Source organism: Trichoderma reesei (assembly GCF_000167675.1).
Source record: "Trichoderma reesei QM6a unplaced genomic scaffold TRIREscaffold_1, whole genome shotgun sequence".
NCBI classification, from domain to species: domain Eukaryota; kingdom Fungi; phylum Ascomycota; class Sordariomycetes; order Hypocreales; family Hypocreaceae; genus Trichoderma; species Trichoderma reesei.
The window spans coordinates 2,840,681-2,864,308 of NW_006711148.1; the positions used below are offsets into that span (position 1 = coordinate 2,840,681).

At 53.8% G+C, this 23,628-nt stretch overlaps 8 protein-coding genes across 8 annotated transcripts; 4 read left to right on the forward strand and 4 right to left on the reverse strand.

Annotated features, from left to right (window-relative positions):
- Positions 1–3,994: 3,994 nt before the first annotated feature.
- TRIREDRAFT_103162 (uncharacterized protein) lies at positions 3,995–5,090 on the reverse strand (the record flags this gene model as incomplete). Its single annotated transcript, XM_006961791.1, has 3 exons — positions 3,995–4,029; positions 4,102–4,470; positions 4,541–5,090. The coding sequence occupies 3 exons, from the start codon at positions 5,088–5,090 to the stop codon at positions 3,995–3,997; spliced, it is 954 nt and encodes a 317-aa protein (XP_006961853.1).
- A 1,844-nt stretch (positions 5,091–6,934) lies between these two features.
- TRIREDRAFT_119867 (uncharacterized protein) lies at positions 6,935–7,843 on the reverse strand (the record flags this gene model as incomplete). Its single annotated transcript, XM_006961792.1, has 5 exons — positions 6,935–7,162; positions 7,270–7,363; positions 7,456–7,546; positions 7,624–7,694; positions 7,751–7,843. 5 exons carry the CDS (start codon positions 7,841–7,843, stop codon positions 7,038–7,040), a joined length of 474 nt encoding a protein of 157 aa, XP_006961854.1. The 3' UTR covers positions 6,935–7,037.
- A 1,023-nt stretch (positions 7,844–8,866) lies between these two features.
- On the forward strand, positions 8,867–9,535 carry TRIREDRAFT_52976 (uncharacterized protein; the record flags this gene model as incomplete). Its single annotated transcript, XM_006961342.1, has 1 exon — positions 8,867–9,535. A coding segment is annotated over one exon (669 nt), but the record flags the coding sequence as incomplete, so codon positions are not given.
- Positions 9,536–10,709: 1,174 nt separating this feature from the next.
- TRIREDRAFT_54669 (golgi matrix protein) lies at positions 10,710–12,480 on the forward strand (the record flags this gene model as incomplete). Its single annotated transcript, XM_006961343.1, has 3 exons — positions 10,710–10,874; positions 10,941–12,032; positions 12,055–12,480. The coding sequence occupies 3 exons, from the start codon at positions 10,710–10,712 to the stop codon at positions 12,478–12,480; spliced, it is 1,683 nt and encodes a 560-aa protein (XP_006961405.1).
- Positions 12,481–12,670: 190 nt separating this feature from the next.
- On the reverse strand, positions 12,671–13,726 carry TRIREDRAFT_2071 (uncharacterized protein; the record flags this gene model as incomplete). Its single annotated transcript, XM_006960887.1, has 1 exon — positions 12,671–13,726. One exon carries the CDS (start codon positions 13,724–13,726, stop codon positions 12,671–12,673), a length of 1,056 nt encoding a protein of 351 aa, XP_006960949.1.
- A 1,228-nt stretch (positions 13,727–14,954) lies between these two features.
- On the reverse strand, positions 14,955–15,359 carry TRIREDRAFT_103167 (uncharacterized protein; the record flags this gene model as incomplete). The annotated part of the gene is made up of 3 exons (XM_006961793.1): positions 14,955–15,025; positions 15,109–15,193; positions 15,297–15,359. The coding sequence occupies 3 exons, from the start codon at positions 15,357–15,359 to the stop codon at positions 14,955–14,957; spliced, it is 219 nt and encodes a 72-aa protein (XP_006961855.1).
- A 2,178-nt stretch (positions 15,360–17,537) lies between these two features.
- On the forward strand, positions 17,538–18,341 carry TRIREDRAFT_53360 (uncharacterized protein; the record flags this gene model as incomplete). Its single annotated transcript, XM_006961344.1, has 1 exon — positions 17,538–18,341. One exon carries the CDS (start codon positions 17,538–17,540, stop codon positions 18,339–18,341), a length of 804 nt encoding a protein of 267 aa, XP_006961406.1.
- A 1,396-nt stretch (positions 18,342–19,737) lies between these two features.
- TRIREDRAFT_21330 (uncharacterized protein) lies at positions 19,738–22,576 on the forward strand (the record flags this gene model as incomplete). Its single annotated transcript, XM_006960936.1, has 6 exons — positions 19,738–19,899; positions 20,038–20,413; positions 20,651–20,893; positions 20,975–21,344; positions 21,515–21,710; positions 21,776–22,576. The coding sequence occupies 6 exons, from the start codon at positions 19,738–19,740 to the stop codon at positions 22,154–22,156; spliced, it is 1,728 nt and encodes a 575-aa protein (XP_006960998.1). The 3' UTR covers positions 22,157–22,576.
- Positions 22,577–23,628: the final 1,052 nt, after the last annotated feature.

Genomic DNA, 23,628 nt, shown 5'->3' on the forward strand with positions numbered 1-23,628 from the left:
CGCTGGCATCGCAAACTATTCACTTTGTCCACTTTTCCGTCAAAGAGTTCTTGCTTCGAAAGCCCCTTTACATGAGCGGGCCGGATCAGAGACTGTGTTTCTCAGAAGAGAGCACGGAGCACGATTGGATGGCTGGCATATGTCTTCAGTATATGTGCTACGATGAGTTCGACGACAAATCTAACAAGCCCATCCAGAGCGCAGAAGCCTTCATTTGCACTTATCCATTCTTCTCCTACACGGCAACTAGCTGGCCAGGGCACTTTCGTCGAAGCAAATCCGGCAATACTCGGCTAGACACTCTAAACCTGGTCTGGAAACTGTTCAACAAAGAGAATTGGAAAATTTGGGCGACGTTGTTCGAATCAATATCACAAGACAGTAGCAGAGATCCGAGTGCTTTGCAGCGTCCTGCATGGGTCAAATCTCCTGACCGTGCCGACAGCGGCTACGGATCACTGGAAGCAGATCAATCGGAAGAGTCAGATATTGAAGATGACGAGTCGGGCGAGGAATCAGGTAACGAGTCCCTCGAGGCCCCAACTCCGGTTGCGGAACGTAAAATCAGTCCTTCTCCGGTGTATTACGCGACTATCCTTGGCCTTACTGATATCGTAGAGCGCCTGATCAAATCAGGTCATGACTGCAACACAATAGGGGGCGAATTTGGCACTCCCTTACAAGCAGCGGTTGTGAACGAGCAGAGAGCTACGATCGAGGTGTTGCTGAAGCACAAGGCTGACCCGTCTCAAAAGGGGGGGACATACGGCACTCCTCTCATTGCTGCTGTAATTTTGGGCTCAGGCGACATCTTCGATGAGCTGCTTGTCAACTGCAAGAACCTTGATACTGCAGACGAAAGCGGAAAGACTGCTCTGCATCACGCTTGCGGGCTGGGGGCTATTGACATGGTGACGAAGCTTGTACATGCAGGCGCCAGCCTGAGCCTCGTATCAAAGTCAGGCCGCACGCCCCTGGTACGAGCATTAGCACAGGGGCACCTGGAGGTTGTGCAGCATCTTCTGGACAAAGGGGCTGACGCGAACGAGAAAATTCGTGGACGGCAGGCGCCGCTTCTACTGGCCATCGAGATGAAGAACGAGGAAATCACCAAGCTGCTGCTCAATCACAACGCGGATCCGCACTGCCAAACGCCTTGGGGCATGACGGCACTACACGCGGCGTGTTATGTCGGGTCAGCGCCTCTCGCCCAGCTGCTCTTGGATCGCGGAGCCGCGGTAGATGCGACAGACGAGGACGGCTGGACATCGCTCCACTATGCCGCGAGCTTTGACTCCAAGGAATGTGCTAAGCTCATGCTTGATTCGGGGGCTTCTATTCTGGCTGAAACAGATGATGGCTCGACGCCGTTTGCCATTGCGGTGAGGCAAGGCGCCACAAGCGTGTTGGAGGTCTTGAATAGTCACGAGGAGATGAGCTCTTTGGGCGGAACTTCGTGGCCCGTCAGAGTGGCCATTGCCCTCAAGGAGGGTTATGTCGACCTGCTTTCGTCACTCACTAAAGACTCTAGCTGGTCTTCTCTCAGCGCTGAGATGTCTCGAGATATCCTGACCTTTTTACTAAAGACCGAGCAGGAAGCCATCTATCTAGAGCTGGGAGCCAACATTTCCAGACCTGACGAGCTGGGGGGCAGCTCGAGTGGCATTTGCGATTGGTCAATCTGGTCAAATGAGGAGGAAGATATGCTCAGGGATCGGCACTGGGGCAGCAACCTACAGAAGACGATGATACTGAACCCTGATTTGCGGTACATCACAGGGTCGCGCACTGTTGTCCCCGATGCGATGCTGCCAGTCGCACTCGCCAACCGATCACACGACGTGGTGAAGCTGCTCCTTGAGCGCGGTGCCAACGCGTACCGCCAGCTCAGGCCGGGGTCGACACCGTACTCACCGTTCCAGCTGGCTGTGGATCAGGACTCTCGTGAGCTTGTGTCCCTTGTGCTGACAAGGAACCGGCATCCTGCCCCAGAGGGCGTCCTACTAGCAGCCGTTGAGGCCTGCGCCCAGAATGGCATGGCATTCGATGACATGACCAAGTTGCTGATCTCGCACGGAGCGCTGGGCAACAGTCCTTATACTGCCAACTCCAATGGCATTGACGATGACCAGGACTTTGATTGGTGGATGCATACACTTGTGGGAGAGTGGATAGGGAGTTACGACTATGGATCAGATGCAAACAAGGAGACTACGGCATTCCAGATCGAGACGGTCCACATGGAGTCTCCGAGCGCATCGAAGAACTTTGTCATCTTGTTTTCCGGTAGCGGGGAGGACACAGTTGCAAAGTTCATCATTCGCGGCCAGGTCACGTCTGGGACAACCCTGAGATTTGTGAAGTTGTACCCTGAATTTGGGTGGGCGTACGAGGGCAGTATTGAAATCGCAGAAGAGGGGTGCCGTATGAATGGCCAATGGGACAAGAAATTCAGAAAAGGACATGGCGGTAATTTTGTGCTGGAAAAGAAGCGGCTGCATTGAGCCTGGTGCCTGGTTTATGATCCTGGGAGTTGATGTCTCCGTGTTTTACAGACTGGCTTTCTATCGAACGAACTTCACCACGATAATCCAAATCATTCACTAAGAGCGATTCCAGCAGAGCATATCTCCCTTAGCCTTGCCATTTTCTATGTATACCACTAAGTGCTAGTTGGGCAATTGCCATTGTCAACCGCAATCGTTCCTGGAAACTCAAATCCCGCGGAACTAGAATCAGACAGGGCGAGAACACCAGATAGATAGACATCCAATCTCAGCGGTTGAGAACTATCTCAACTGGTGACTTTACGCCTTGATGACCAATTGGCAAGAACTCTCACGTGTTACACTGGATACAACTTCATGTTATTTTAGAAACACTGGTTGCTAGCAATTGTGTTGCTTATATTTGTCAATATTGAAGATACATCTCACATCGCTATTCCCTGCATGCTCTTGGTGAACGACGAGACATTGTAATCGACTTCACGTTGCGGCCAATTGCCTCAACGGCTCGCTTTTCTAGCGTACCTCTCGCAATTAGTTATGATTCTGATATCTGAGTATATTTCCAACAATTGGGTATATTTTGGATAATCGAGAATGTGCTATCTAACAAAGTTGAAACCGGCGAAACTGGCCCTTGAACTTCGCACCTCGCATTGAAGCATTCGTCGTCGTCGTAAGGTAAAACACCAGGAATGTGGAGGCTATAACCTAAAACATGCCAAAATCAGGCACATACGACCATAGGTAGTGGAAAACTCGGGGTCCCGTCTGCTCCCCCATAGATAAGCCACTAACCGGCAGATTAGTAGTTGGGTGGGTGACCACCAGCGAACACCGGCTGTTGTATGTTTTTTTTTGCCCTTTTTTCTATATGCCTCTTCTTATTGTGCGGTATGAGCATTCTGTTCCTCTTTTCTATTCATGTGTGTTTTGTCTTGGGTTGAAGTGTGTCTATCACCAATCTCCTTGAAATGGGGGAAAGAGCTAAGACTCTCGCCTGTTTTAATCAAAGACTGCAGGTCTAATAGCATCAGGGTGGAATGTACGTCTCATGCTAGAGTCTGGCTTTATTCTAAACGGACTTGTAATACAAGAACCTACTGAACAACTATGAGTATCGTTTGCCTCAAGGTGACTTTAAACGTTGCCGTACGTCTAGAACATCATGACGCTGTAGAATCCCTCAACATGACCAGATCATCACGAGGTGTCACTCTGTAATTGTTGTCATATACGTCAAGCTTCAGAATCAGGCAAGTTGAAAAAGTCTCATTAGGTGTCCAAATAAATTGTATACGAACCAGTCATATGATATCAATACCCTCAACATAAGTGAAGGAAAAGAGTCAGGCCCCTTGGGCAGCCTCCAAAAGTACGTGTAAGAAGAAATGATAAGATCTACAATAATCCTTTTTTATAGAAAATCCACAACCACCCACGCCAACACCGTCTCCGTCCGTCTGTGGTCACATTAATGCGTCGTTTTATGACATGGCAGCCATGTTCATGGGGAGAGCACCTGCAAAGATGGAGTTGTTAGCATCAGACTCTTTTTGCAGCTGATGAGAGAAGAAAGGAATTCAAAACTTACCACCCCAGCCACCGTGGGCACCAACACCCTGAGCGTTCACGGGGAAGCTACCGGGAGAGCACTGGACGAAGCAAGAGCAGCTGCCGTCGGCGCCAACAGTTCCCTTGCCGGGAGTGACGCTGCCGTTGTCTCCAGCAGGGGGGGCGGCAGCAGGAGGAGCGGCCGCGGGAGGAGCCGCGGGGGCAGAGGAAGAAGCGGCGGGAGGAGCAGCAGCAGGGGGAGCGGTTCCACCGGTGATGGGCGTAGCAGAGCCAGTGCCGTTCTGAGCAATGGCCATCTGCTGGAACTGAGCCTGGGTCTTCTCAGCGGTAGGGTTGATGGAGAAGACCATGCCCTTGCCGCAGTGGCCGGCCTGTCGGCAGTAGAACCCTGGATATCGATGTTAGCAGGTTGCTCCAAAGTGGCATCCCAATGGTATAAGGATAAGTCGAGAACTTACAGAGAGGAGTCGTGGCCATAACCTGCATAGCGACCTGAGGAGCGGGAACGATGGTGTTGTTGGGGTTGGCCTGGAAGCCAGAGTCCATGCCGCCCTCCAGCTTCTTGCAAGGAGTGTTGAAGGGAGACTGGGTGACGGTGTGGTTCATGGAGTGGAACTCGAAGATGACGGTGTCACCGACGGGGATGTTGTTGAGCTGAGGAGGAGAGTAGACGAGGCCGGCGGCTCCTCCAACGGTGACGGTGTGGGTGGCACCGGCAGCGGCGGCGGTCGAGGTCTGTCCTCCGACAGTCACGGTCTCGGTGACGGTGACCTTGGGGTTGTAGGTCGTGGTGGCGGCACCGCCACCGGGGTTGGCCCAGATAATGATGATCTCGGTCAGGGCGTTGGCGGTGATGCCGTGGCCGGCCATGCCGTTGGCAATGGCGATGCTTCGCGCATCCATGTCCACGTCGACTCCTCGGGCGGCGTTGTCGGGGTAGGCATTCTGGACCTTGTTGGCCAGAGCAAGAGGCGCAGAGGCCAGAGCTAACCAGGAGCAAAACTTCATGTTGGCGGTGTGGTTGGATTTGAAGATTGTGACTTTGTATTACACGTAAAGGAGGGCTGTTGCACACGACTTGAATCAACCAAGTTTAAAGGGCTGGTTTGGCGAGGGCCTGCTCGTGAAGCGAATGGAAGGAACAGAAAGAAAGAAATGAAAAAAGAGGGAAAGAGAACAACTGCCGAAACAATTCGAGACTAGTGATGAGGAAACAAAGGAATGTTTTGCTCGTCTCGGGGACGGCCAGGCATTATATCTGTCCAGACGCCATGCGGCCGAGCATGAAGCCAGGGCATTTCCTCCTGATGGGAGGCAGACCCTTGAACCCCCCCGTTTCCGAGCTAAAAGAGTTGTACTCCGGGGCGCGATGCATCCGAATCAGCGGTGCTCCGTACTGGTTTGCGCATTCTGCTGGTTTGCAGGGGTTCAAGGAGAAACCTGTAACAGAGGTGTCTCGGGTAGCGTTTGGCCATGTTTTGGCGTGGCCCAGTTGGCAACCCCGGTCCAGCGGCTAGGGTCTTGGGATGCAAGACAGCCGCATGTTTCTTGAGAAGCATATTCAAGACTCAAATCAAGCATTTTTCTCCTCATCTTTGTTTGATCCGGCTGCGGCTTGTCATCGCTCGCCACGTTCAGCCCCCTGTAATAGTTGTACTAGGTAGTTGATGCTCAAGATCAAGACCCGCGAAGGTGGAGACGCAATGCTGAAGACCCCCGGATATGGCAAATGAAAAGTGCACGGCAACGGTGAGCCATCCATCTCATGTGCAAATGCGTGCTCCGTTTTCCGTTCTCTCCGGGAGACGCCAACATGAGCTGGCACTTCGGTTCCGGTATCTGAGTGATGCGCAATGTCAGCAGCTGATGCGCCTAGAAATGCACCTCAACGAAGAAGCAGACGGCGATGCAGAAGCACGCAGCAAAAGTTTTGGCGGCTAGATCAACTCAACAGCTGGAGGCCGCGCAGGCTCCGAACCACGCCACAAGCAGCATAGACTCGTCGCAGTTGTCTGCAATACAAGTAAGGGGTTGAAGCCAGAAACAATCGTCAAGCGCTGCGAAGCCCAAACTAGTTCGCGAGGATCCTCAAACCGCCATTGTGGAGGATGAAACACGGCTTTCTCATGGGCCGGGGAATGAGCCGTAGCGCAGTTCTTATCAATACTATGTCGCTCTGCAATTCCCACCGTTCATGCGATCCCGACTTGGTCTTCCCGACTTGGGATGCCTCGACCGGATCTATCGAAACGCGTCCTAGCGATCTCCTCCCTTCAATCTTAGGCATCCTCGCTACTAAATTGACAGCAGGACGGAAAGCTTGGGATTTCGAGTCTAGAACAGGGAGGCGCCAGAGCAGGGTCTGCAGGATCCTAGCCATGGGCAGCCTGAAGCGTTAACAATCGGTTGAACCCACGACACTCAGATGAAAGTAAAGAGTGCTTCAGAAGAAAAAGCAGTATTGAGAATAGAGAAGGCAGGCATACTCGGTGACAGAAACAGGCCGCAGCAGTCTGCCGTCGAGGCGTGTGTCACTGTGAAGGGTCAGATCAAACAAACGCGTGGATGATGTGCCATGCACATACATACAAGTACATGCACTGGTCGTGATGCAGATGCCTTGATTTCCACCGCTATGTACCTGTAGTTTGAAACAAATCAACTGACGAGAAACCATCAGTTCGCGGCGTGGCTGAAGTCGGTACAGCCAGAGAGAATTGAAATGCACTGACACGTTTGTTTCCACCAGGCGCTATCCTGAGACGCAAGAGACCAAATCACCGCAACGGTTGTCGAACTAGCAGGCCTGTGGAACGCCATTTGTCGCAGCATTTCCACCCCAGCTTCACCATTCAACCGCCGTGGCGCAGCACCTTTTCTTCCCCCCACGATCACTTACTAGTATTAGTTGACGCCGACAGACAAACCAAGGCTTCAACAAACGTGGTCAAGTGGTCAACGCGACTGCTCCGTCTTCTGCTGCGATTGCTGCTGTGCTTGCTGTTGTCCCTCAAACAGGCCGGTATAATAACCAGCGTAGTACCACGACATGAGGAGCTTTTTCAGATTCTCGTCGCGCACTGGCCATGGCAACCCGGGGAGTTTCTTCAGCGTCAGTGTGGCACGTTCAAGAGATGTCGGGCGAAAAGCCAGGGGTGTTTGGTCGCCTTTCGCGGTGAGTACTAACCTGTGCCAAGTATTGCCTGAGGCGGAAACGGCTTGGGCAAAGAGTCTAAGCCGTGTGCTGGCTGTGTGCTCTCTGACTGCTTCTTGGCGGGAACCTGTGAACCCCGATGAGCTGGATATCCTGGACAGCCATGGCAGGGGGGCATCTGAGATGGCAGATGCAGTGAGTCTGTGCTGCAAAACGTACATCGTCTGTTGCATCGGCACCTTTATCCGACAGATCTGGGACATGGCCCAGGGTTTCCTTCGATTCTTCCATCTTGGGAGTCAAGTCGGCCCTGTGGCAGCGTTAGCAGCAGCAGCAGCAGCAGCAGAGAGAATGGCTCAATGCGATACGAAGAGTCAGTAGACGCACTTGGATGATTCGACCTCGGCTTGTTCCAAGTCTCGTATGCTGCCGCCTTTTGCGTGGATGCTGTGGTATTTCTGGGCTCGGGTTAAGGCAACGCTCCTCCCTTCCGTGATAGTCGTGATAGTCGTACCTTGTACTCCCGCAGAGCATCGTTCCACGAGTCGATCAGGACTGAATCGTCCCAAATCTCCTCGTGATTGGGGTCAGATTCGTCGACATCCATTGTGACGAAATTGTGAGTTTGTGGGTTGAGGTTGATGGAGGTGGGAAGAGTCAAAGAAGGAGCACTCGAAGACGATGACCTAAGCCTGTCGAGCTGTTCAACAATGACAAGTCACAGTACCTAGGTATTGTGACGTAGGTACGTAGTAAGTAGTGGCTTGAGTCTCAAAGAGAATGGAAAGCCAATATGATGAAGTTTGGCAACTCTAAATATATTTATGTTCACTTCAACTCATGATATATCCTGGCAATGACGATGCTATCCTCCCATAGCAATTCGAGGATACCCTGAACAAAACAATGGCAAAGGCCTGAATTCCCACAGAGCTCGTTGCCGTAATCGGCATAGCGTCTGATAGTGCAAAGCCACCCCACCAATCGCGCATATTCCTCACGCTCACCGCCCTCGAAAATCGGCAGAATCGTAAATTTTCCAGTAATTTTTTCTCTTTTTCTCAGGTGAAGCGAATTTGCGACGATTCGCCCATAGATTTGTCTAAACAGTACAGACAACCTCTACGATTCCCATCATGCCGCCAGTTCTTCGTAAGAGAAAGGGTAAGAGCCGCGACTGACCTCTGTCTTTTTGCGAATTCCATCTAATTAATCATAGCTGCGGAAGAGCCGAAGCCTGAGGAGGTCGCAAAGCCTGCCGAGGCCACAACGCCTGCGGACAAGACCCCCAAGGGAAAGCGAAAGGGTATGACTAGCGACCCCAATTGACTCCGGATCAAGGCGCTTATTCTAACACGATCCGGACACAGCCGCTGAGCAATCTACTCCCGCTTCCTCCAAAAAGCAAAAGTCCACCAAGAAGACGGTAGCCGAGACCAAGACACCCAAGTCACAAAAGGCCGAGGCGAAGGCGGACAAGAAGGAGAAGGAGGAAGAAAAGAAGGAAGAGAAGAAGGTGGAGAAGAAGGAGGAAAAGAAAGAATCTAAGAAGGAGAACAAGGAGAAGAAGCAGAAGAAGGAAAGCAAGAAGGACAAGAAGCAAGATGAGAAGAAGGACGACGTGATCGACATGGAGGGCGAGTCCGACTCCGAGGGACAGGAAGACGATGAGAACATTCAGGCCCTCGCCGGCAACATTGACCCGGAAGAGGAAGCCGCCGTCAACGAGGAAGAGTTCCAGCCCGGCCAGGATGTTGGCAAGATTCCCAAGGTCTCCAAGGATGTTCAAAAGTCGGTCAAGGCCTCCAAGGAGGAGCCCGGCGTTGTCTACATCGGACGGATACCCCACGGCTTCTACGAGTACGAGATGAAGCAGTACCTATCTCAGTTCGGCCCCATCTCACGGCTGCGCCTCTCCCGCAACAAGAAGACGGGCGCCAGCAAGCACTTTGCCTTTGTCGAGTTTACCGAGGCCAGCACTGCTGAGATTGTCTCCAAGACCATGGACAACTACCTGCTTTTCGGACACATCCTGAAGTGCAAGGTTCTCTCCAAGGAGCAGGTCCACGAGGACCTGTTCAAGGGCGCCAACAGAAGGTTCAAGAAGGTGCCGTGGAACAAGATGGCGGGCATCCAGCTGGAGAAGCCCCGTACCGAGTCCGCTTGGGAAGCCAAGGTCGCGAGAGAGCGCAACAACCGGGCAAAGAAGGCCGCCAAGCTTAAGGAGCTGGGATACGACTTTGAGGCTCCGGAGCTCAAGAGCGTGCCGGCACCCGCGGCGGTTGAGAATGGAGAAGAGGTCAAGGCAGTCGAGGCTCCTGAGGTCAAGGCGGTTGAGGCCGCTCCCGAGGCCGCTCCTGAGGTAGCCCAAGAGGAGGAGAAGCCGGTTGAGGAGCCGCAGGAGGCCAAGACACCCAAGAAGGCTTCCCGGACAAAGTCAAAAGCAACGACGCCCAAGGAGACTCCCCAGGCGAAGGCGACGAGATCGACCAGGTCGACCCGGGCAAAGAAGGCCGACGCTTAAATATCAACGACGGACAAGCTTTCTACTTAGATCTGTTTTCTTTCTACTACACTAGGCAGGTTTCATTACGGCGCAGTGGTTCATGAAAATTCCATGTTTTGCACTTCATCTTGACCAGATATTCCGTGAAGAACTAGTAGCACAACTTTCATGATGGAAATGGCATGTCCGCACATAAGCGAACCCGTCACGCTCGTGAGAAATACAAGCAAGCAACGGGATTATAAAAGGCGAGATTCTCTACTTCGCGCGAGATTGTGAAAGAGCCAGTAGGGATTTGGACCTCCTTCAATAGTGTGATGGCGAAGATTAATTGTAAGATGAGAAGAAGAAGAAAAAGAAGAAAAAAATCGCAGACCCGCAGACTGAAGGACCTGATAAGCAAAATCTCGCGATGACTAAGCACGTGGCCCGAATGCGGTCCCGGCTTGGGGATACGTACGACCATGGAGAGACGGCTCGTATCCGCACCTTTGGACCACCTGTTCTTCTGGAAGAAACGCTCCCAGCTTCTCTCACGCGTGCCGAGGCCTTCTAGAAGCGCCGACGATCCCTGGCCGGCGCCCCATTCCCGGACCGCTTGTCTCAATTGCTCTCACCGGTTTGCGCATCGCCAGCTGGAGCCTCGAGGAGCCTCAAACCTGGACGAGGATCCGCAAGCAATCGGACCAGACGAATCGGAGACGACGCCGCGGGAGCTGATCGAGCGCTGACTAGGCAGTCCCGGGCCTCCCTTGCGCCAGAGCCTCTCGCACGAGGCTGCCGTACAAGAGGCTTGGAGGTTGGAGTCGCTCACAGACATCGAGTCGCAGCAAAGCCGCATGCCAGCTCGTTGGAGCTCGGTCTAATAAACACCTGCCCACCATGTCCCCGACAGCGCCCACGGAGCCCAGTCTGCCGTCTAATCCAGGTTAGTTGTGGCCCTTGCTCCATGGCCCGACTTGGTGGGATGTCGTATGCTAAAGGCTGGCGGAATGACACAGCGGCGAAGAAGAAGAGCAACAAGAAGAAGAAGAATGCGAACAAGAACAAGGAGCCCGCGCAGACGAGCAATGGCGACGCCAGGATTGACAAGGACGAGGCAGACGAGGAGCCAGAGACGCCGACGACCGCCGTAAGCCTTTGCCCAAGCAAGCTTCAGATCCTGCGAGAGTCCCGCTAATAGACGATGCCGCGTTAGGAACTCCCGAGCAATGTCGACAACACAGAAGAAACCCCTCCCAACGACAGCAATGGGCACCCGGTAGCTCCGGCGAACCACGAGCCCGCCGAAGACCACGCGCACGAGCAACGACCCGACGGCGATTCCGACACATCGGCCAAGCTGGAGGCCATGGGCAAGGAGCGGGAGGCCCTCAGGGCTGAGGTCGAGCAGCTGCGCAAGCAACTCGAGAGCATCCAGGAGACACACCAGGCCGAAGTGTCGCAGCTGCAGTCGGAGCTGGAAGACAGCAATGCGGCAAGAGAAACCGCTGAGGAGCAGTACCAGACACTTCTTGGGCGCGTCGAGAAGATCAAAGAGACGCTGAGCGACAGGCTGAAGCGAGACAAGGCCGAGCTGGAAGAGGCAAAGGAGTACATCGAACAGCTTGAGGCGCAAAACGAGGAGCTCCGGAGCGCAGCTGAGGCGACCAACGAGGACATGGCGAAGCTCAGAGAGGAGCTCCAAGATGCCACACGAGAGCTGACGACGCTCCGGAGTCGCAACAACTTGTCGGCGAACAATTGGGGAAAAGAGAGGGAAGAGCTCCTGAAGACAATCCAGCATCTCAAGGAGGAGATGGAGAATACGTCCAATGCCATGGGCGAGTGGGAGGTCATTGCCATGGAAGAGCGCTCCATCAAGGAGAATCTCAACGACAAGGTCAACGAGCTGGAGGAGGAGATTGCCAGCTTAAGAGAAGGATTCGAGGCGGCCACCGCCGAGCGCGACAGTCAAGCAACACTCATCGACAATCTGCAAAATGCCCTGCGGGAGATCCAAGACGCCCGAAAGAAGGAGCTCCGCGACCTGGTCGAGACAAGCGAGGCCCAGTTACAAGAGCAGAAGAAGCTCGTGCAGGAAGCCGTCGCGAAGGCCACAGAAGCACAGGCAGCCAAGGAGGAGCTTGTCAAGGAGCTTGAGCGCACGGCGCCCTTTGAGAAGGAGGTCAAGGAGAAGAACCTCCTGATTGGAAAGCTGCGGCATGAAGCCATTGTGCTGAACGACCATCTTACCAAGGCCCTGCGGTATCTCAAAAAGACGAAACCAGAGGATAACGTTGACAGGCAAGTATCACCACACCACGAAGAAGGATTTCTATTATACTAACATATTTCGTTACAGACAAGTCATCACGAATCATCTCCTCCACTTCCTCACGCTCGACCGAGGCGACGCGAAGCGCTTCCAAGTCCTGCAGGTCATGGCCGGCTATCTCAACTGGACCGACGAGCAGCGCGAACAAGCTGGCCTTGCTCGACCTGGCGGATCCAGCAACAGCCTGCGCCTCCCTCTGTCGCCCTTCCAGCGCACGCCCAGCTCGCCATCGCTCAGCGCCGACATCTTCTCCGAGCCTTCTTCTGCCAAGGACAGGGAGTCCCTGGCCGAGCTGTGGGCAGGCTTCCTGGAGCGCAGCGCTCAGGAGGGCACCAGCGACGGTCCGTCAAGAAAGGGCAGCGCGAGCAGCGTGGCGACGGGCGCGGGGGGTGCGATAGGCCGGCCTGAATCTAGGGCGTGATGTATTATAGAACAAATTTATACAACTGTTTCACAGCGTAATATACATATATATATATATATATATCTTCTCAACAAGGCGAATAAAATACAACTCAAGAACAATGCGCCGCTGCAATGAAAGCCGCCAGAGGCCATGCCAAAACCAAAATGCGTTGATATCAGAAAAAGCTATGCCCCCCCTCCCCCGTCTACTCTTCTAGCACCGGCCGCAGGACATTATGCGTATACGTCTCCGCATCCCTCGTGATGTTCTGGATATCAATCCTGTTGCTCAACGCATCGTTGACGCCATCAATCACCTCCCGCTCCTCCATCACCTCCCCCATGATGCGCACCTCGTGCTGCCAATACGCCTGCGACCGCGACCTCAAGTCCTCGTCGCGCATGATTGTGTTCTTGACGATTCCCACCGCATTGACCTTGCTCCGCGCCGCAACCAGCGCCCGGTTGACCTGCTCGATGCGTTCCGCCGGCGAGGGGGGCTGCACAAAGGCGCGGTTCGTGGCAGACAGGTACAAGACGTAGGCGACGGCCGCATCGAGCGCGGCCAGAGCGACGAAGCGGTAGTTGCGCATCGTCCAGTAGAAGAAGTCGATTTCGTGGAGCCGCAGCGCCCGCGCGTTGGCCTGGTAGTTGTAGGAGTGGACGAGGTAGATTTCGATTGCGGCGAGAACGCCGGAGCAGATCGTTGCCAGGCCTCGCCACTGGGAGCCATATTTCCCCGTTACGGAGGGGCTGGTGGCGATGGCGAGGACGACGAGGTTGCCAATGTGTGGCCACAGGAGGGAAGGCAGGGCGTAGTAGAAGTAGCTCTTGGGCTCGTCTGCGGTGCAAAAGATGCACTCGGCGAGCACTTCCGGCCCGTACTGGAAATACAACAGCCTGCTCTCCAGATTGACAAACTTGGACCTCAGCGCATGGTCCCACGGCGTGTAGACATTGTCGGGCCGTAGAGCCGCGATGCGGGTGAAGAGCACGTCGACGGGGATCTGCAGCCTGCTCTGCGTCTTGGCAAAGACGTTCTCCGGCGAGGCAAACGGCAGCGTCTTGACGACGAGCAGGAACGCGAAGAAGGAGAGCATGAAGATGGCGACTCGGATCGTCGGCGGGACGGGCTGCACGGAGAGGCCATGGCGGCCGGGGGCCGAGCGCACGCTGCGGTAGTAGGAGATGGCCTTGGGGAGCAGCATGGGCCCAAAGAAGAGGGCGAATGCGCGGATGCTATGAGATTGGAAAGGATCCATGTCAGTATTATTCTTGTGGATTCATGGTTTTCGAGTCTTCATGTTTAAAGTACGTACGAATCCCAAGAGATTGCCATTTTTGATGGCCGCGCTGGTGGACGCTGCTTGAACCAGGCAGTTGAAAGAGCCAGGTGGCCAGCAAACAGACGAGGCTGAGATGCGGAAGGATATGGTGGCGTCAGCAAGGCTGCCATGTGCTGCTCCCGTTATCTAATCGCAGATGGGGCACTCCGTTTCAGCGAATCACGGTGGTAGCTACTATTTAAAGTATCAAGTTGGGGCCAGCCACATGTTGAAATGTTAGGGCAGCGAATCCGGCTACCCTGAATCAAAGACGGTATTGTCTTCAAATGTCATTCAGTGCCATGATATCAGTATCTACAGGGGAAAATACAGATTCTAGGCATCAAAAATCGTTGAGAAATATCGTGACACACTTTTTCTCTTTATTAAGTGACTGCTTGGGGGAGGGTATCACTGTCTCGGGCTTGCAATGTGGCTTGCGCATCAGCGCTACAATTTGACCAGGAGGCATGTGTAGAATCCTGTAGGAAACCACTGACAATTCCGGCACACCCCGAAATGGGTAGAGATCCTGGTGCTTCGAGATCGGTACGTTCTAGGCCTCGGTCTGGCCCTGGCCGTAATCCGTACCCCTGCATGGCTTTTGGACACTCATGGAAGCCTTCGGATAAAAGAGGCCACCCCTGTCCCTGCTATCCTCAACCACAATGCTATCGTACTCGGAACCCAACGCTCAACAGTGACGATTTCTGTAATCGCACACCTCGGCCAAAGGCGTTGACCGATATCGTAAAATACGTGCTTGACTCCGGCTAGGTAGGTAGCAAGGATCAAGCCGTTGAGCTATTGCAAGTACAGGCAACTCCATGTCGTAGAGCCCGGGGGAAAAAAAAAAGAAAAAAAAAAAGGCGGCATGTGGTATGCCAAAAATTTGCTGCTCGCTGGCGCAAACAACAAAACAACGGTAACCCGTCGGTAGTAAATATTCAATTTCACTGCATAGCCAAAACAAATCCGTCCCCTGTCGCTTATGAATCATCCCAATAATATGCGCCGTGTTGTAAACCTGTCAAGGAGCGCCCCAATTCGCCGTGCCTATGTCCCTTGTTGCCTTCTTCAATCGTTTTGCCGTGGCCGCTGGACGACTATCTGCTCTCGCAGCTTTTCCATCCTCGAGACGTCAGGCCTTTTCTCGCAGTTGTTTTCATTTCTTTGCCTTTGCCTCCTTCTTCTCCCGCAGCGCCTGTTCTTCCTGCTCTCGCCTCTTCTCGTCGGCTACATGTATCGTTGGGTCAGTTGCACGGTTCGCAATCGGTACAAGCGGCACGCGTTCTGTATCGGGGGGGGGGGTTTCGGACCTTTGGCTTGCTTCTGCCTCATGATCTCGGCATTGCTGAGGGATGCCTTTGCCAGCTGGTAGCCGTCGAGCTGGTTGCCGGATTTCTGCAAGGAAGGGCGAGGGCCAGGGGTTAGTCAATTAGTCCATCCCGTAATATCCTGATGGGCTTCGCCGGTTCGCATGTGAAAATCGGGGGGATCGACGTACGGCTTTGGCATCCTTCTTGAGGTTCTTGGCGCGCGCCAGGTCTCGCTGATTTCCGCGGGCCATGGTGATGACGCTGGCGTGGGAGTGCTGGTCGTGGTGGTAGCGGAAGAGTCGTGGAAGCAAATGGACTAAGGAGGAAGAGGCTGTACCTTAGTAGTCTGCGCGTCGCGAAGTCAAATACAGAGAGGCTGCGATGGTTCTGAGCCAATCGGGAGGCTGGCCTTTAAATGCTGCTGGGACTCCATACATAGGTACGGAATAAGGCCGCTAATCACGGATTGGCCCGTGTTACTTTTACTGCTTTGCTACCTTGCGCCACCAGAGGAAAATCCCCAAGGTTTGCGTCTGTGCTCTCCTGATGCCTCAAGATTGTTTGTCTCCCTTGACATCACAGGAATAATTGACCATGCCGTGGCAATTCTCAAGGTGTGTTAGGCACCAATATACAGGCATTTCCGCATCCGATTGCAAAAGCGTGGCGGTAAATCGGATTGAGGTGAATCTGGGCCACCGGAAATGTCTGACCTTCAGTCACACAGGGCCATCTCATGACTTGCATGCATCTCATCGATGCCGGAAAAGACGAAGAGGGCTAGTAATTGGTCCTTGAAATTCAGCACGGGTTACCAATCGCCTTTTTGAAGCCTTCAAGACCTGATTCACGTCGATTCTGCCATGCTAGCAGTTGCACCGATTTCGGCAACACCTATTCCGGCTATGGGATGGGATTGTGATGCATCTCCAATCTGGAGGGGCCAAACACAGCGACCAAGCAGTGCCCGTGACTCAGCAATTCTCGGCTCTTGTGAGACGGTGGATTCTAACAAGCAATATCTAAAGAGCTAAACTTTGTCTTTATATCTTTTTTTAACCCGGAATAAGACGCCTGCTTGTGTCGTACCTGTATTGGGTTGAGCCCAGGTTCAAGGCAGGGATCAGGTTGGGTTTGACTGCAGCGCCGTCAAGAGCAGGTAGCGGTACCTCGTTCACACCCCTGTTCACCAGCGCTTTTGCGCCACGGATACGTACCGCCGCAACAGCGCTTCACCACACATCTGCTGAAACACTTAGACGCACCTCGGCAGCCAATCGATCCCGCCTCCAACAATCCCAGTCTCGAGATTGCAGACAATCGACTCCTTTGACTCCCAATGAATGGCCTGTTTTTAGCGATTTGCCGCCGCGCTTCATTGGCCGAGATCAAGCAATGCACGCTCCCGCCATGACCAGATGCTCCGATTTGCAGACTTCCTCTGCCTCCCCTCCTCTGAAGCGGCCGATCAGGAGCGTCTCGAGGCTTGCATCAGGGCTGCGATACAGGCGCCAGCGCGGCCACATGGAGGCCAGGCTGGCCATGAAACGAAGCTCCCTCTCGGCGCGGCTAACATCTCAGCACGTAGCGACTCCATGGGCCTATTTTCGCCGCCGAGACTGCTTGAGAGGGTCCGGGGGAACGATTGGTCTTGAGAAGCCAGCGCGGCAGCTCTACTAGCTGGTGTCGTGAATGGGGGTTGCGAGCTTCCCTCTGGCTGGGTCTTGCATGCATGTCTTTCTGAGTTCTTTCTGTTCTCTCCGAGATTTGCGCTCCGTTTCAGCAGGCAGGGGGCTTGCTTCTTTTGCTCCTAGCATCGTGAGTGAGGGCGGCAAATGGGCCTATTGTTGTGGTGGCATTGATTGGGTGCGTGGTCGTTGATAAACAAGTGCTGGGCCTCTTTTCAGAATTGACAATTGCCCACACACCTTTTTTTTTTCCTACCTTCTTTCAGAGTGCTGTTCACAATTTTGTCAATCACTTTCTCCTCTTCTCCTTCTTTTTCTTCGTTTTCCTACCGTCCTATTGTCTTTGTGAACAATGCTGTTTATGTGAACATACACTGAAGCTGCTCTCCAGTCATTCTCGTAGCTTCACATACTTTCCTTTCCTCTCTTCCCACAGCTTTCTTTTCTTCAAACGCTTCATCCTTCATTACCTTCATCGACTTTGGGCTGGTTCCCAGATTATCTGCATCAAAAAGGCTTTAATCTCTCGCCAAAATATACAACATACAGAAATAGGTCCTTACAGGTCCTTACTTGACCATTCACCTTTCACACTCATTCACTGACAGGGACTCGCTCCTCCTTCTCCTGTCTCGCATAGTAAGTACCTCCTAACGCAACTCATTCTCTCTCGACTAACCTGTTTCCCTTAGCATTCCCTCTCCAACACCAACTTACAAAGCCTTCATCATGCCTGGCTTCATGAACTCACCTGGCCTTCGAGGCGCTGGACTGGTCGTCCTCCAAGCCCTCCGAGTCGCCACCGTCATTACGCTCCTGACCTCCGGCGCCGCCTGCTGGATCCTCGTCATCAACGTGGAGAAGAACAAGCCGTACTTCATCTTCGAGTGCTTCACCCTCTTCTTCGTCTCCGTCCTCTGCTCCCTGCTTGTCGTTTCGGAACTTGCCTTTGCGCAGTTCATCAAGATCTACCTCCGGCGCATGTGGCCCGTCCTGTCCGACCACCATGGGCTGAGTTGGCTGGGCCTGGGAATGATCATCATCGGCTGCAACATCCTGGGCATGCTCAATCACGACTTGAAGATGGCCTCTGCCCTGTCGTCACTGGTGTTGGCTGCGGGCATCCTGGCCTTGATCTTTGGCTTTCTCAACATCGTCTGCTCCTTTATCTGGTGTGACAGAAAGGAGGGCATCACGTCTCGCGATATTCGTGCCAACGGCTCGCTCGCTCGGTCTCAGCGCGAATTCACAGATTACGAGCCTCCGAGCCGATCATCTTCGGCCAGAAACGAAAAGACGAGGAGCAAGTTCGTGTCCATGTTCTGGAAGAAGGACAAGGAGGAGGATTACCTGAATGGGCAACCGGAAATTGCCGCCCCTCCTTACATCAACCACCATGGCCGCGATCTTGAGGCGCAGAGCGACAGTCCCATCATTCCTGGCCTGAAGCGCCCGGACACGGCCTTGCACCCCATGAACACCCGGATGAATAGCCGCAGCAGTCGAAGCAGCCGGTACTCTGAGGCGAACATGTCTCGATTCTGACTGCCATTGCGAGACTGACATGGACGAATGGATCATATAATGAATGAAAATACAAAAATGATCAAAAAAAAAAAAATGAAGGCAGTCGACAGGCCAATACCTAGAGCCTGATAGGTGGATGGATGGATGGAGGGACTACAAGGGCGTTGAGGACTGGAACAAGCGATACCCCCAAGAGGGCTGGACATGGTCATTCTGATTTCTATCAATTTCTAAGCATGTGCAGTTGTATACCTAGTAGTGATTCAGCAATGATTTAATGCGATGCCTCATCTGAACAACACCGAGAGTTGAAAGGGAAAGAGTGCAAGAAACGCGACTCGCCATGCTGTCTGCTCACCTCCTCGGTGCGCACGTGATCTCGGCGTCGTCGTGAAGACGTTGAAGTTGCCTAAGAATTACTTCACTTCAGATGTAACCTCGGCTTTGAAAAAGCAATAAAACAGAAGGCAGCGTAATGCTCGTTCATCACCTCTCGCGAATAGTATGTGCTCATGCGTCTAGTATTGTCTCTTTGATTCTGTCGCCATCAAGGTGAGGGCTGACTGAAGCCTCCTCTTCGAGAATGGTCCGTGCGGCAGCTGATAGCTGGATCATCACGTGACCCTTGATTAGCATAAACCTTCCGGCAATCGCTCCATTGCTCGTCATCTCCGTTTGCTTTCCCTCTCCCAATGGTTTCTCTGGCGGCCTGAAGCGGTTCATCTTGACGTTTCTTTGCCTCGTTTTCTGCGAAAGGGAGCTGGGCCGCGGTACTCGACTCTTTCCCATCGGCCTCCCATCTGTATACGGCAAACTGGTCTTTGCTCCCCTCTCCCACGCCTCTGCAATCAGCGCGAGCCTCGCCCATCCGGAGCCTTCTTTCCACGGCGACGCGGCACTCGACACGATCATTGATAGTAACTACTATATCGCGATACTCCCGCAAAGCACGATCCAGGCCATAGGAGGCCATTCCAGCGTAGGCTTGCCTGCGGAGATAGTGATTGATTCGCGGCGAGTGATTTCAAAAGTCAAGAAGAGAAGACCAAGAGGAAGCTGAAGAAGGCTTGCAAAGGATCAATACGATAGCTTGTTGTTGGGGTATAGAGTTGGTGAGGACGGCGAAGGCCAGGACAAGTATCTCTTGGAATAAACTTCGCGCCTCTTCCTACGTGCAACCGGGTTACTGTGTCCGATCTCGCTTCGTCGCCTATACGACGAACCCTTAATCTTCTTGTTCTCTTCAACTTCAAGGCGGCAGCTGCGTTTTCCTTTGTTCTCTTCTTGGGATCCTGCAAAAGTACCGTTGCCTACTTGTCAGACTCTGGTCACATCTGATCGCCAAGAGTCTTCCTCGTTGTCTTTTCTCTCTTAAAGAATATTATTTTTCCAATTATCGGCAAACCACTTCACAATGTCGTCTGACGGAGCTGAGGTGGCGGAGGATTACCGCCTTGCCCTGGAAGACCTCTCCTCCAACATGCGCTTTGAGATCAGCAATTTGACAGTAATTGCTAGAGAGAATACTGAGCATGCTTTGGCCATTGCAGAGGTTCTGCAGCAGCACATTCTCAAGGTAGGAAGGCATTTCCCTTTGAACGTGTTGAGGTTGATGGGAGTTTCGCTTGCGATGCATGACTCTTTCTCCCTCTACCCCCTTTGTCTCCCCTTCTCCTTCTCCTTGTTGGATCTTCAGATGCTCACACGTAACCAGGCGCCACCGAATAAGAAACTACCCGCTCTCTATGTGATGGACTCAATCGTCAAAAACGTTGGCACTCCTTACACGCTGTATTTCGGCCGGAACTTGTTCAAGATATTCATGGAGTCATACGCGGTGGTCGACCACGGCATCCGCAGGAAAATGGAGGAAATGCTTAAGACGTGGAAGGATCCTGTTCCCGGCTCATTGGACACACGGCCCGTCTTTTCACACGAGCTGGTACGGCCGATCGAGAACGCCTTGATGAAGGTCAGGGCCGCGAGCATGCCTCAACAGACCCAGAGCGCCATACCTGGCCGGCCTCGATCAGCAATGTTCCCTCCTCACCGGAATACCCCTACGCCGCCGGGGATGCGTGGATTCGCCGGTCAGCCCGGCAACAGCTTTCCGCCTCAGCCTCACCCATTCGCTAACGGAGGGCATCCTGGTGAGCCGGTGCCCGGCCATGTACCTCTTCCTGGACAGCAGGTTTGTGTCCCTTCCAATGGCTGCATTTGACAATGAAACTAACATTCCTCTGTACAGCCTGTTCCATACCTCCCCCCATCTACCGCGGCCTCTTACAACTCGACTCCTGTCCCCTATCACGGCTCATACGGCTCAGGCTTGCCCATGCCCTCTGGAATAAGCGTAGAGACGTTGAACGGTGACATTCAGAAACTGATTGTTGCGATGAGGGCCGAGTTCTCGCAGAATCCGCATGATGGCGGCGTCCAGAGCAGGCTTAAGGCACTTTTGGACCTCCAGACTGTTTTGCAGCACTCGACTCTGCCACCAGACCAGCTTGAGCTCATTAAGAACAAAGTAACCGAACTTGCTGCCGTGACCATAAGGGCCCCCCTGGCCCGTAATTCTGCGACTGCGACACCCCCTATTCCAGCACCGGCAACGGCGCCGCCTCTGGCGCTTCCCGTGCATCCTCCCTCAGCCTCCGTAACTCCGACACCTGTGCCGGCAGCCCAGCCTGCCGCGCCGGTGACTCTTGATCAATTGCTGGGACAAGGGGCGATGGCGGCTTTGTTGGGAATGCAGGCGGCGAGCTCTCAGAACACAACACCCCAGCCTCCGTTTGCTGGTGTCCCCATACGGTCACCACCGATGAACCATACCGAACCGCCCAAGGCGGCAGCGATGCCACCAGCGATGCCGGCGGCTCCGGCTCCGGCTCCGAATGCCTTGTCCTTGGTAGAACAGCTTCGAGCGGCCGGTCTGCTGCCACCCGCGACACCTACGAATGTCCCGGCCCCAAGCCAAGCACCGCCTGCTGCACCACCGCCGTCACTGTTCCCTCCGGGCCTGTCGGCGAGCATTGCCAGTTTGCTGGCTGCCCATAAGCCGGATTCTGGGCGGTCGAGTGTAGATGGACTGGGCGGCTCGTCTGGACTGGATTCGACCGCTCTCAAGTTGCAGTGAGTTTGGTCTCCTCCCCCACTGGTGACATGCACAATTTACTGACCGGACGTTACAGATTCCGACCCGATGCTGTCGCCGCCTTGTATGACGATCTCGGACCTCCATGCACGCAGTGTGGTCGGCGGTTCAAGACGGACGAGGAGGGCAGGCGGAAGAAGACGGCTCACATGGACTGGCACTTCAAGGTACACCAGCGGAGCACCGAGGCCGAGAAGCGAGGCACCCACCGGAGCTGGTACGTTGACCAGCAGGTAAGTTTTACCCTCTTCTCCAATCTTGAGTCATTGAGAGATATGGACGCTAACTCGATACGCAGGACTGGGTCAAGGCTCGCGAAGCGGTCGATGCGATACATGACGTGTCCTCCAAAGAAGAGTCTGCTCAAGCATCCAAGGACTCGGAAGGGCCCAAGTACATTCTCGTGCCCGATCCAAGCAGCGGCATCAACACCGTGTGTCCGATTTGCCAGGAGAGGTTCGAAAACAAATGGTTCGACACGGTGCAGGAGTGGGTGTGGCTCGACACGGTCCTGGTGGGCAACCGAGCATATCATGCCTCGTGTCGCGCCGAGGCGACGAGGGACCGAGACTCTACGCCTGGTCTGTCACGGCGCACGCCCGAGCCGGTGCTGGGGAAGCGGAAAGCAGAGGCGGGTCTGGCGTCGCCCAAGGTGCGAGTACAGAAGGCGTATGTGTAACGGCATGGATGGAGCATTATGCGTTTTTCTTTCTTCGTTTCTCTTTCGTCGGGATTGAGGCGTTGTTGGTCAGAAAGTGTTGTTGTCTGTGGCAGAATCACAACGTCTGGGGAGGGTTTTGGAGGACTGCTTATAGGAGAAGCGCATGGGACATTACCGTATCATCAATGGCGTTTTGGATGCGTTGCGTATAAACGATTTACTCTATCTGCAGAGAGCTGGGTTGATGACAGCCGGCGAGAGATTTGCAGAGTATATTCTCACGTATAGTACTGAGAATGAATTTTGAAAGCGTTGGAAGTCCCGGTGTGTCTTGTCTCGTCTTTCCAGAGCTTAAGCTGTAGTCTGTGATGGTGAGATGAGGAGTGTCTTGTGGATGGCCGTTTAAGTCATGTTTGCTGTAATATGATCGGGGGCATAGGAATACTGTCTCAGTCCCAATTAAGTAGTCCTTGAGAATAGCTCAATTATTGTATGTTTTTTTCCATGTAGGCTCCTTAACAAATATAATTTACTGAGGTAGACGATTCCTGTTGACTCCTGGTTACAGTTATATCCAAAACGTGACAAGCCAGATAAACAGACTGAGGCTGAATCAGAGGTTCTAGCTCGCATTGAACCTACCTAAATGATGCCGTCGCCGCAGCAAGCGACTCCAGCGCCCAACCACACCTGGAGACAGAAGCCGACATGCACTAACCCGCACCCCCCCACAGCCGCTGAGCAGCTCCAGCTCCAGCGGACTCCAGCCCCCCAGCTCTACCTAGCGCACCCGAAGCCCCCCCCTATGGCGGCCTCGGCCACCAAAAAGCGGCCATCTGCTTACCTACGCAGCTCGCAGCAACCCAAGCTCTCAATCCAATGGAGCCTCTTGTCGATCCTCGTCAATCATCCAAAATCTCCCAATCAATCAAATCGCATCGCAAGCTTGTAACACCTCAAGAGCGTCTTCATCCTCCCCCCCCCTGCGAAAAACCACCCCCCCCATTGCCGCCTCCCAACCGGCCCCCCTGAAGAACGACACGCGAACAAGCAACCGCGACGGGCGCATTCGGAATTCCTCGCCCTCATTTCTCTTGCATCTGGAAGGGAGCCGTGCAGCGTGCGGCTCACCGGCTTCGCAAACCCGCGCCTCTTCGATTGGCTCGTTGGCCCTTGAAGCAGATCACAGCACCTTTTTGCCCTCGTCGGCTCCGTCAGCGCAACCATGGAGGTGAGATTTTTGCTCTCTTCTGTCTCTTTTCTTTCCCCCTTCTTCCTCTCATCCCTGGGCTTCGCTTCTCGCTGCTCCCATTCGCTGCTCTTATATACCCTCTCAGCCCTCGTTGCGACAGGATTGCCGGTTGCATGCGTGTTGTCTCGATAAGCGCCCTTTGTCACACGCAGCAATGAATGGGCAGGGCTTCTGCTCCGTGCTGCTGTGTGTCACCCACATGTCGCTGCATCGCGGCGAACCACGAGCTGTCCTTTGC